Source organism: Notolepis coatsorum, assembly GCF_963971535.1.
Source record: "Notolepis coatsorum genome assembly, chromosome: 5".
Classification (NCBI taxonomy): domain Eukaryota; kingdom Metazoa; phylum Chordata; class Actinopteri; order Aulopiformes; family Paralepididae; genus Notolepis; species Notolepis coatsorum.
In genome coordinates this window covers 58,534,206-58,547,213 of record NC_140169.1, presented here as the reverse complement: position 1 = coordinate 58,547,213, position 13,008 = coordinate 58,534,206, and the positions used below count along the sequence as shown (strand labels likewise).

General features: G+C 43.8%; 1 protein-coding gene across 1 annotated transcript in view; it reads right to left on the bottom strand.

Annotated features, from left to right (window-relative positions):
• The window catches only part of LOC311228218 (tubulinyl-Tyr carboxypeptidase 2-like), a gene marked incomplete at both ends in the record, with an annotated part of 147,457 nt that extends 135,277 nt beyond the window's left edge, over positions 1-12,180 (bottom strand). Inside the window, one exon of the mRNA XM_084314129.1 lies at positions 11,809-12,180. Within this exon, the coding sequence (XP_084170255.1) occupies positions 11,809-12,180 (372 nt within the window). The remainder of the gene's footprint in view (positions 1-11,808) is intronic.
• Between the last annotated feature and the right edge of the window lie 828 nt (positions 12,181-13,008).

The window sequence follows — 13,008 nt, the reverse complement described above, 5'->3', positions numbered from 1 at the left end:
GACAGCCATATCGGTGACAATGTTTAGCTTTTAGTGCCAAATGATAAGAGTCTGAAGCGGAGTCTCAAAAGAGAATGTTGAATATTCAGTAGTAACTTTGATGCAGTAGCTTGTGTGTGTGTGTGGGGGGGGTAGTTGGGTACGGAATGAGCAACGGAATGGAACTGAGCTATGAACGGACTCGGAGTAATGCCTTGCTGCTATGGGTAATAATAATATGCTGATGTTATTGTCCGTGTAACACTAACTATATAACGTTAATGCCACAAAACGAATGCCTTGTTAATCATAAGTAGTTACTTTGATGCAGTAGATTGTGTGTGTGTGTGGGGGACGGCGGGCGTTGTGCAGGTAGGTCGCGAGTGAACTTTTTTTTTTTTGCCTTTTGACGCTACACAAATTGATGGTTATTTATCGGCGACTGCTATCGGCACATTTGAGCTTATCGGCCGATAGGCCGATAGCAGTCAACAAGACACTTATCGGCCGATACCGATACCCGACCGATATATCGGTGCACCCCTAAGGGAGACGTTGGGACAAAATGGCTAAACATTGTCCTTTTCAATCGAGTTCAATCGGCGCAGAGAAGAACCGGCGAGGATTCTAAAACAGCCCACACTGAGGAGTAACACAAGTATAATGAAGCCAGAGTCACCAGGGTTTGGCCAGAGAGGAGGAGAGGAAGGCTACTGGCAAAAACAATGGACCTATCTCAAACCCTGCCCTCTTTTCTTGATCCTCCAATCACAACTGTCGCTTAAGCGACAGTTGTGATTGGAGGATCAAGAAAAGAGGGCAGGGTTTGAGATAGGTCAATTGAGCATCCCAGGGCGTCCTGTGCAGGGCTGGATGTAGTCTGACTCCCCAGGAAACCACCGCCTCTGGCGGGCGTACACTTCAACACATGTTGTCTCCTCCAACATCGCTGGACGCCGCCGTACTGTGTTTCGGTGATCAATGCATAATATGAATATCCATGTTGTTTGTAGCGCGTACAACCGTTTGACTGAAAAACATGTTTCCCATGAAAAGGGGCGGGGCAAACACATGTTTCCTGTTCAAAGGGGCGGGGGAAATGTTTCCTGTGAAAAGGGGCGGGGCAAAACCTGTTTCCCATTAAAAGGGGCAGGGCAAAAACATGTTTCCCATTAAAAGGGGCAGGGCAAAAACATGTTTCCCATTAAAAGGGGCGGGGCAAACATGTTTAGTAGCTTCTGTCTGATTGTGTAGGTACTAGTGATACTGAAGGTAGCAGGGTTAGTAGCTTCTGTCTGATTGTGTAGGTACTAGTGATACTGAAGGTAGCAGGGTTAGTAGCTTCTGTCTGATTGTGTAGATACTAGTGATACTGAAGGTAGCAGGGTTAGTAGCTTCTGTCTGATTGTGTAGATACTAGTGATACTGAAGGTAGCAGGGTTAGTAGCTTCTGTCTGATTGTGTAGATACTAGTGATACTGAAGGTAGCAGGGTTAGTAGCTTCTGTCTGATTGTGTAGATACTAGTGATACTGAAGGTAGCAGGGTTAGTAGCTTCTGTCTGAGTGTGTAGATACTAGTGATACTGAAGGTGGCAGGGTTAGTAGCTTCTGTCTGAGTGTGTAGATACTAGTGATACTGAAGGTGGCAGGGTTAGTAGCTTCTGTCTGAGTGTGTAGATACTAGTGATACTGAAGGTAGCAGGGTTAGTAGCTTCTGTCTGAGTGTGTAGATACTAGTGATACTGAAGGTGGCAGGGTTAGTAGCTTCTGTCTGAGTGTGTAGATCAGACCTGGGCATTGTACGGCCCGCGGGCCGCATCCGGCCCGCGGGATGATTCTGACCGGCCCGCGAAAGATTACATGATAATAACATTTTTTTTTTTTTTTTTTTTTTTTTTACTTTTTTCTTTTCATGTCAACGTTCACACGCACAATATACGCTTAGGAGACATGCTCAGAAGATGTTGGTTCTCTTTGGATCCACCTACATATGTGAACAGACATTCTCAGTCATGACGTTTACCAAGTCCAGGTACAGATCCTCTCTCACTGATGAACATCTGGCAGCTGTGCTTCGCATCTCCACCTCAGACATGCAACCTGACTTTGATGGACTTGTTAAAGCTCAACAGAGACTGGATTTCTCACACTGAATGAAACAAAAAAGAACTGAAGAACACTAAAATGTGGAAATATAACAAGTGAAATGGGACACTTGATATTCTTTTTTTCTTAAATGTTTAATATAGGCATGTAAAGTAAAAAAGGCTACAAAACTGGGACACTTTTCTTTACACAGTTCAGTGACATGTCTTGTTTATTTTTGCTATAAGATGATGTGATGTCTTTAGAAAGCTAAGAAAATCCTTTTTTCAATAGTATATGAAACTCAAAATGCCCTTTGTTATTAATGTTTCACATTTTGTTTATCATTTTGGAAATAAATTCTATTTGAATAAATGATATTTTTGAAAGCTAACCTCACCTTTTAATTGCCAAATAATAACATACACTCTTACCAGGGGTCAAAACAATGCCATTTACTGCTTTTTATATAGAAATAAAATGTATATTATGCATAATTGAGTTTGGAATTTTGGCCCGGCCCCCCAACATATTTTCAGTTGCTCATTCGCCCCCCCGGGAAAAATAATTGCCCACCCCTGGTGTAGATACTAGTGATACTGAAGGTGGCAGGGTTAGTAGCTTCTGTCTGAGTGTGTAGATACTAGTGATACTGAAGGTAGCAGGGTTAGTAGCTTCTGTCTGAGTGTGTAGATACTAGTGATACTAAAGGTAGCAGGGTTAGTAGCTTCTGTCTGATCATGTAGGTCCAGCGTTCCCTCACAGTTTTTTGTAAAATCTTCACTCAGCGAGACCATGCACTGAAAAGCGGAGCTCCCCCGCTCCCTTTACGCTCCACTAACCCCCCCCCCCCCCCCCCCCTCTGTGTACACCTGTGCAGAAAAGGAAAGTCCAGTACGAGAAAGCCTGGCTCGCGCCTGTCCCCCCCCCCCTCCCCTCTCTCTTTCTCCTGACCCTCCTCTCACCCTGGCCAAGCTATTCTTTATAGGTCACTGGGACACCTGCTGTATCCACGGTAACTAAACTCTACTTTCACATCTCACTCACACGCCAAGGTCATGTTACATGTATCAACAATGCTACAACCTACACCATACAGCCCCCCCCCCTAAGACACCAAGCATTGTTCTCAAGAGTCCCATTCTAAAATGAACGATTAGAAATCTCTATAGAGTTTTTTTAGGGCACGACATTGAGTAACGATTAGGCGATGATCGGGTGATACCTTTATTCCAAAATGAATGCAGTGTATAGCGCTTTGGGAATTAAACCTTTTCACATCAACAACAACAACAACTATAATGCAGTTAGACATCACATACTGCACCAGATACGTCACGACAACACACACACAAAAGCAGGGAAACTGAGTAGATAGAAAGGCAGGTTCCCATCGGTTCCCATTGTAGGCTCAGGTTCCCATTGTAGGAAAGGTGTTTACTTAGGCTATTCTTCATTATGCTTTGCGTATCATAACAGCCAACATAACGCACCCAGGCCTGCAACTTAACCCTTTCACTGAACCGTCTGTAGTGTGGCAGTGAAAGGGTTAACCTTCTGTAGTGAGGTAGCGAAAGGGTTAACCATTTGTCGTGTGGCAGTGAAAGGGTTAACCTTATGTCGTGTGGTGTGGTAGTGAAAGGGTTAACCATTTGACGCGTGTCCGTGAAAGGGTTAACCGTCTGTGTTGTCGCAGTGAAAGGGTTAACCCTTTGGTAGTGTGGTAGTGAAAGGTTAACCGTCTGTAGTGTGGTAATGAACGGGTTAACCTTCTGTAGTGTGGTAGTGAAAGGGTTAACCTTCTGTAAGGTGGTAGTGAAAGGGTTAAGGACTATGGGCACAGGACCAGAAGTATTATTTGGCATTATTTTGGTGTTGTCTCATTTACCAAGTCATACGGGTCGACTATGGTTTGGAAGCTATCGTGAGGTTTCCTTCTCATGGATCCCTGCAAGAAAAGCATATGTTTTTCATAAAAACATATTTTTTTATCCTATAAATGTGGGGTATATTTGAGTTTGATCTGTTGGAGGACAATGTGCTTTTTGGAACTTTCTTAACCCACCATGAAGCAGATTATTACAGATGGTTTTGACAACGTGGCAAGAAAAACAAACATTCTAGAAACTGAACGGTATTCGATTTCCTGCCAGATATGAGCAAACAACAACGCAACAACAGGAAATCAACAAAAAACTAAAAAAGAAAACTTTTAAAACCACAGAAAAACGAAAACAAATGTACAAATGATTTTTTTTCATTTTTCCATTGTCTAGTGTTAGTCTTTGTGTTCAAGACTTAAAACGTTTCTTTTCTTTAAAGTTTTTTAGTGTTGTCGAGGCAGCAACCCATTTGTTGACATCTGGATCACAGGCCTTTAACCCTTTCACTGATAGTAAAGGGCTAACCTTCTGTATTGTCACAGTGAAAGGGTTAACCGGCTGTCATGTGGCAGTGAAAGGGTTAATAAGAGAACGCCTGTGCTCACACATCCTGCACAACAAAGCGCTCAGTTCGCCCCCCCTCCTCTCAAGTTGACACAAACACAGTCAACATGTAGGCTCATAGTAGTAAGTAACCCATACTGCGGGGCCACAATATCAGACCAGTCCACCCCTGACGGAACGACAACCGATGCATCGATTACACGCTTCTTGTCGCCCCCTCGACTCCACCCCCCCACAGCCTGTCGCCGGCACAAACGAGCCGTCCGTGAGCCTATACCGGAGGACGACGACTGAAGCCCGGTCGGCGGTGTGAAATAAAACGGAACCACCCGGCGTTAGTTTACTTACGAGACCGACAACAATACCCCGGTGTGGGGCCTATTCAACAAGCCAAACGCAGCTTTCACCTCGTTTTGTGAACACGCTATACACGCCGTGGGTGAAAAGGAGGGAAAGGTCAGAGACGCACAATAGTGTCAGGTTTACAAAATACGACACGGTGCGCAGGTCTCTTTTCATGGAACCCCCCCCCCCTTTAGGATAATGAATATGTCTCTGATACTGTAGGGCTAACTGTGGAACCAGAGAGAATCAAAGTGTTGTTGTGAGGCACACGTGGCCTTGGCCGTTACTTCCTGAAGCTGAATCTGGTTTCCAAGTAGAATTAAGCCAAAGCTCTTTCTGAAACAGCCTGCTAGCTTATTGAATTTATTATTATTCCACACCGAATCCTGGCCCCACATCACCCCGGTCCTAATGGACGACGTCCACTGGCTTCCTTCAACCACAACAACATCCTGGTCTTCCTTCACCAACTGGCCCCCCATATCTCTATCATATGACCCCCTCTCCCCCTACCACCAACCTTCTCGGTCCCTCAGGTCCACCACATCAGCCTGCCTTCTCTCCGTCCCCCCAAGTGCAACCTTCACAGCTTTGGGGTCAGAGCTCTTCTCCAGGGCAGCTCCCCAGCCTCTGGAACTCTCCCCCCCCCCCCCCCCCCCCCCCGAGACATTAGAGACTCCAGCCTCAAGACCCATCTCTCCTCTACTGCCTTCTCTTAGCAAATCAGCCTTCTGGATCAGAGCTGCAGAGTTCTGGAACACCATCCCATCACACATCCGCAGTACTAATACACTCAGGTCCTTCACACACACACACACACACACACACACACACACACACACACACACACACACACACACACACACACACACACACACACACACACACACACACTCAAAGCATGGCTGTTACGAAATCAGGTCTGTAGCCATTAGCAAGTCATGTCGCAGTCCAGCTGCCCAGCCCCCCGTATGTTTGCCCACTAGGCTGACTGTCTTGATCCTGATTGTGATTATGTGGTTAATCTGATTATGTATATGTGTGCGTGCCATATATGTGTGCCTGCCTATATGGTGCTTATACATGTATGGGCTTTGATTTGTCCCTGTACACTTTTTTTTATTTTTTTTTATTATAGACGCACGAATGCCTAGTGAGTGAATGTACAGAATATGTTTTATTTTTCTGTTTCTTTCTGGATTAAACATCTAGCCCAGGGACTACAACTGAAAACTAGCAACCCTGCTGCTCATGTTGGCATATTTACAGTTTTTAATTTGTATTCATTTATAAATGTATAACTGTTGATTGATATGCACTGTCCCTTCCTGATCAAATAAACTAAACTTAGCGCACGTTTGTGTTTTACGCTTGTCTGTCGTCTGTCTCACTACCGCAACCCCTTAGTGTTAAGCGGCTTTGAGCGCTATATACATTTGATTTATTATTATTATTATTAATTATTATTATTAGGCGCCTAGTTGAATTCATTAATAATATAGCTTTGTAGAAAGACGGAAGGCTATTTCAGTGGAATTGTGTCGCTGGGGAACAGCCTGCACCTGAGTTTATTCCCCGTCAGCTGTTGACATCGATAAACACTGTGACAGGAAGTAATAGTAAAGAAACGTGAGTCCATTTTAGAACGTTTCCATTGTCAAGGTGAAACCATCCGTATACAAACCAGCCGCTGAAGACGGCTCCATTGTCCCCCACCGTCCGTTGTCTAGGATACCGAGCGTTGGCTTGGCTAGAAGTTGTCAACAAACTATGATTATGTCCGCTTCGGCGCCCGTGAAATGAATACAACAACGTGACCCATGGTGCCAACACTGACAGAGGATCATTCTGTAACAGCACGCGCACGCAGGGAGAGAGCAGCTTGGTTGAGGAGTAGTATTCTGATATATTGTGGGGGCGGTGCGAGAGACCAATTGTCTTTTCGTAGTTTTGACCCAAGGCAATGTTTTGTTGCAATTCATTTTAGCATTTTAGCATTTTGTACTTTCGTTTTGGATATTGTATATGTTGTATAGTGTCGTCGTGTGTTTGGTCTTTATTCTTTAAACTTTTTTTACTGTATGAAGCACAATCTCAGGGGGGCGCATAGTCGCATACAGAACCAAGCATTTCACTGTAATGTACGACGTGTAGGGGTGGACGGTATGGTCTAAAATTTATATCACGGTATAATTTGAAGCATAGACGGTAACGGTATATATCACGGTATCAGTGTTTCCGTCAGAATAATTTTTTTTGCCTGATAGGCAGGCTATATAAAGAATGACATCCTCAAGGCATGTAGATTTATAATATTTTAACTTAAAACTAGGCTACTTTTGCGTATAAAGTCATTATATTCCAAATAAAATAAGTCCAGAGTCCGTGCTGCTCCCATTGCAAACAGCCGGGCTGGATGCTGGATTTTGCTAGAAGCATATGTAGCTGCAGAGCCGCAGAGCCAGCGGCGCTTTCAGGTCTGGTCACAGCTTTCAGCCGTTGGGTGGGGGGCGCTGTTGAGCGGGCCTGTGAGACCTGAAAGCGCCGCTGGCTCTGCGGCTCTGCAGCTGCATGCTATTCGCAAATCCACTGCTGCACGCCGTCCTCCCGGCTCCCGCTGCAGCCGTCGTTATCATAACACTACACGCATATCATAATGTTTACAGCAAACTGTAGTTGATCACCCGGTATGTTTTATTAACGTAGAATAATTCATATAAGAAAAACGATAGGGACATCTCTTACCTTTCTCCACTGGTTAAAAATGCCAGGAACTGAAATTGAAACTTGCTGTGCGCCGTGGTGATATGTGTTTATTATGAAATGACAATTGCGTGTTGACACGCCCACTGCGCGAAGCCTCCTAGATAACTTTTTCCAGTTTGCACATATCTATTATCTATGACTAATTCTATCTATTTTTAGGGGCAAATGCGATTGAAATAGTCGCGCTGTGGTTACATGACGTCATTGCTATTTTAGAGCTGCGCTACCGGTTACACGGTATAGTCAAAATCCATACCGTAGAGAAAATTAATACCGTTTATACCGTATACCGTTTATACCGTCCACCCCTAACGACGTGTGTACCTTATATGTGACAAATAAAACAAAACCTGAACTCGAACTTGAAATAAAGGTTGTTGACCACCAGGAACTCTGAACAGCTGTTATCAACTTCTCAACGATTTTGGCGTTTTTTTCTTCTTTTGCCAAGACATCATTCTTGCCCTTCTGGTCAGAACTTCTATTTCTAAACTGTTGTGACTTCATTCGCTGAAGCACTCCGGCTGCTGACGGACGATGGCTGGCAAGGGATCAGCACTGCAGGCAAACGAGGGCAGCAAACTAACTTCAAACAAAACAAACAAAACTTCATAAAATCGCCTGTCCCAGGATCAGCTCCTCTAATTGATATGAGTGGACCTTGCAACTGCCTCTTTGAACTGCTGCGGTCAGGCAAGAAGCGCTACCGGAGTCTCATGGCCAGTACAGAGAGACTCACAGAAGGAGCTTCTGTCCCCAGGCCATCAGGATGCTCAATGACAATGACACCATAATAATCTACACTCACTGCACACACATCCACATGTACACACTCACTTTAAACAAACACTCACCTTACTCACTTTAGACACTTTAACACACTTTATATGTATCTATTATTAAAGAGATTTGCACTACATTCATACCTCATTTGCACCCTACCCTAAGTTTTGTACCTCATCTCTGTACGTGTGTGTGTGTGTGTGTGTGTGTGTGTGTGTGTGTGTGTGTGTGTGTGTGTGTGTGTGTGTGTGTGTGTGTGTGTGACGTGTGTGTATGTGTGTGTGTACGTCTCTGTGTGTACACTCTAACACTGTCCTCTTATCAACATGTATCTTCAGCGCTGCCTGCCAGCCAGCTCACTAATGACCTCAGGACTCTCTGGCACACACATAGACACACACACACACACACACACAGACACACACACAAACACACGCACACACACACACACACAAGGCACCATTAGTGCTTGCAGACTTTCAACAGGAGGAAGCTGCCGCCCCCTCATTCATCCTGCCAACATTGTCCTGCCACACCGGAGTCGCCAGCTCTGACTGGATATGGCCACTCATAAAACCTGACATAATAGTAGGCTATATTTTTCTTATAATACAGCATGTTCTATCCATAAAATTACCCAACGTGTATCGAACATGTTTAGCCTGTGTGCTGTGTGCCTGTGTGCCCAGAGAGATTCTTTATTAAAAAGGGGAACACCACTCAAATAGAATTCAAACATGTTATTACCAGGGCAGGGTCTATAGCAGGGCTATTCAACTGGCGGCCCGCGGGCCAGATCCGGCCCGCGGGATGATTCTGACCGGCCCGCCAAAGATTACATGATAATAATTTTTTTCTTTTTTTTTTTTTTTTAAATTTTTTTTTTTTTTTTTTTGCTCTTTTTTTTCATGTCAACGTTAACACGCACAATTGAGCCAAAAGTCACTCAATTAATGACAGATTTCATTGATAAATTGAGGGAAAACTTGCAAGTTGATTTGATGAATTTGACATGTCCAGAGAATTGATGCATTTTGTGAACAACCCATTTGCCAATGTAGCTGCTATTTCCACAAAAGGACAAGAGTTCCTTGCATCACTTCACATTGATGAAGGTCTCCTGCAACTTGAAATAATTGACATGCAAGCATCATCTGCTCTGAAGCAGGCACTTGAGAATGAATCCACCACAACATTTTGGATAAAGTGTATTCATGTCAAGACATTCCCCAAAATAAAAACGCTGGCAATATCTGTGCTAACAATGTTTGGCTCAACATACACCTGTGAATCCAGTTTCTCTCACATGAATGCCATTAAAACAAGCAACCATGCCTCCTTGACAAATGAGCATTTGCATCACTGTTTGCGGGTAGCCCTCACTTCCTATGAACCCTCTTTCTCTGCCATTGCCCAGTCAAAGAAGTGCAATCGCTCTCATTAGATGTGTGTATGTAGGCTAGGCCTGTCTGCCCCCCACCCCCCTGATGTTTGAGAGTTAAGAGTGGACAATAAGTGATAATAAGATGCTGTGATTTGCTGTTGTTGCACAGACATGAAGCACTTTTTCATAAGCTCAGCTGCACTATAAATGTGTTTTTTTGTTCAAGTGTTGATGTTAGAATGTTCAGATGCACATCATGCACTTGTTTGTTTTTTATTTTATTTTTATATTGAAATGTTGAAGAGGAGATGTTGCAGTTGTTGCACAGTCATAAATGAAGCACTTTTTGCAGGAGATGTAGCAGATGTGGCACATAAATGAAGCACTTTTTTTGAAAAGTATACTACTTTTGCAATGTAGTTAAAGGGGAACTATCTTATAAATGGCCTTTTTCAGTGTTTAGCATTGTTTCCTAGCTATGTGGACTTATATTAATATGATCTATGTCTCTAATTCTCATATTGGCGCATTCTTCCAATTCTCCTCTCACAATATTCACCCTCACTGAACTGAGTCATCTGAAAATGTGCTGATTTGTGATGTCAGAGAGACACCGCTGCATGATAATCAGCTGAGTTTCCACACAGTTCTCACTGTGGTTGGAGCCCAGGCTCAAAACGGCTTAAGATCTTGAGGTAGAAAAATGCTGTTTTTGAGTACTTGATTAGAAATACAAAACAATGAATTAAAAAAAATAAAAAATACAGAGGTGTTCCATAAACCCACAGGAATTGTGTAAAAGTGCCCAAATAGTGAAAGAAATAGTAAAATAGTTCCCCTTTAAATAAAAGTTGTGAAAATGTGGTTGCGTGTTGTGTCAAGTGTACATATATTCATAGCACGGGGAGGCGCCGTGGCAGTCCGGCCCCTGGCCCCTTGGGTTTCTGACAATGTGGCCCCCTGAACAATTTAGTTGAATAGCCCTGGTCTATAGGAAGGTTCAATAAACATTTGTGAACATGAGCTACTCTCTCCCAAAGCCAGAAACTAGATAAGCAAGACTTAAACTTGTGATGTCATCGGGTATAGAGTCTAAAGATCCTATAAAATGGGAAACTTTGGGGACTCACAGAATCTTTATTTCACTTTGTATACCCAAATGACCCCAAATGTCTACTACCTCAGTGTCATCTTTACCATCTTAAGTTGTTGTCTATATGGAGCAACTCCAGACTTTATACCTGATGACGTCACATGACACATTTTTGTTTGTTCAAGCACTGGATTTAGGAGTGAGTTGTTCTTGTTCACTAATGTGTTTAGACTGGCTTAGACCATAGGAATAACATGTATGCATTATACATTTGGTGTAGTTCCCCTTTAACTATTACTTAGTTAGTTATTAGTTAATTAACTACAACTTGTAGGAGGGGGTCAATTGGACTGCTGCCCTACACACGACCACACTCAGGACAAGTAACAGAAAGAGTACTGTCCTAACCCAGTTGTACAGTAAATGACCAAGTATGGCTTTGTCAGTATTCCAATGTACAGTGTACAATGTGTGTGTCCCCTACCCAACCCCCCCCCCCCCACCTCCAATGTACAGCCCCCACCCAACCCCACCCAACCTCCTCCAATGTACAGTTTCTACATCAAATGTACTCTTTTTCTGGACACTTTTGTGCTGTATTTGCAAATCTGATATGTCATAAATGTATAGATGTAGCAGTACTGTCTATCTGTATGTCATGTGTGTCATATATGTTATGATGAATTGAAAATGGGGGACCCTGATGTAAACAAGACGAAAGTCTTTCTCTGGTCTGCATCCCCTTAACAATTGTGTGTATTGAGCTGTACTGTACTGTACCCATTAAGCAATCTGTTAATAAACTTTTCAATCAATCAATCAATCAATCAATCAATCAATAGGCCGGGCTGTCGGCCCTCTCTCTCTCTCTGCGGGTCAGCAGAGGCTCAGCTGGTCCCACAACACTGCGGGTATATAAACTCACCCTGGGCAGGTATGCAGCGTTCCTTATCCTATCCACCATCTCCTGGCCCCCGGGGTGCACGCGAGCCACGTGGGTCCACATCCGTTCCCAGGTGACGCCTTCGATGGGGAAGCCGGTGCGGTTCACGTAAAACAGAACACCCCCGTCCTTCTCCTCTTCCTCCCCCGGGGAACACGAGTTGTTGGGGCCGGGGGGGGACGCCGCCGGGGAGCCGTCCACCGTCGGGGGGCTGCACCGGCGGAGCAGGCAGTGGGAGCTGCTGCTCTTGGAGCGGCCGCGGCGGCTCAGCTTGTTGGCCGCCGCCGACGAGGCGCTGCTGCTGGTTCGAACCCCCGGGGGAGACTTGTTGGGGCCGGTGGTGGGGCCGGTCATTGTTGTCCCGTTGTTGTTGTTGTCGAAACAACCGACAGAGGAGGAGGAGGAGAAGAAGGGAGACGCGGGCGGGCAGGTGGTCGAGTTCAAGGGTTCCTCCAGTGTCCTCGTTTGTTTGTCAGACTTGTACTAGAAGAACATGCCGCTGCTGGTCCCGCTGTCAATAATAATCCATTCCTCCCAGATATTGGCATCTGCGGCGTCAATGTTCCTAATAACACACATAATGTTGTTGTATTATCTATAGTCAAGAATATGCAGCAGCAATGTTACTAATAACACACATGTTGTATTAGCTATAGTCAAGAATATGCAGCATCAATGTTACTTATAACACACATGTTAAGTCAAGAATATGCAGCATCAATGTTACTAATAACACACATGTTGTATTAGCTATGGTCAAGAATATGCAGCAGCAATGTTACTAATATTAACACATGTTGTTGTATCTATAGTCAAGAATATGCAGCAATGTTACTTATAACACACATAATGTTGTATTAGCTAGTCAAGAATATGCAGCAGCAATGTTACTAATATTAACACATGTTGTTGTATCTATAGTCAAGAATATGCAGCAATGTTACTTATAACACACATAATGTTGTATTAGCTAGTCAAGAATACGCAGCATCAATGTTACTAATAACACATATGTTGTTGTATCTATAGTCAAGAATATGCAGCAATGTTACTTATAACACACATAATGTTGTATTAGCTAGTCAAGAATATGCAGCAGCAATGTTACTAATATTAACACATGTTGTTGTATCTATAGTCAAGAATATGCAGCATCAATGTTACTAATAACACACATGTTGT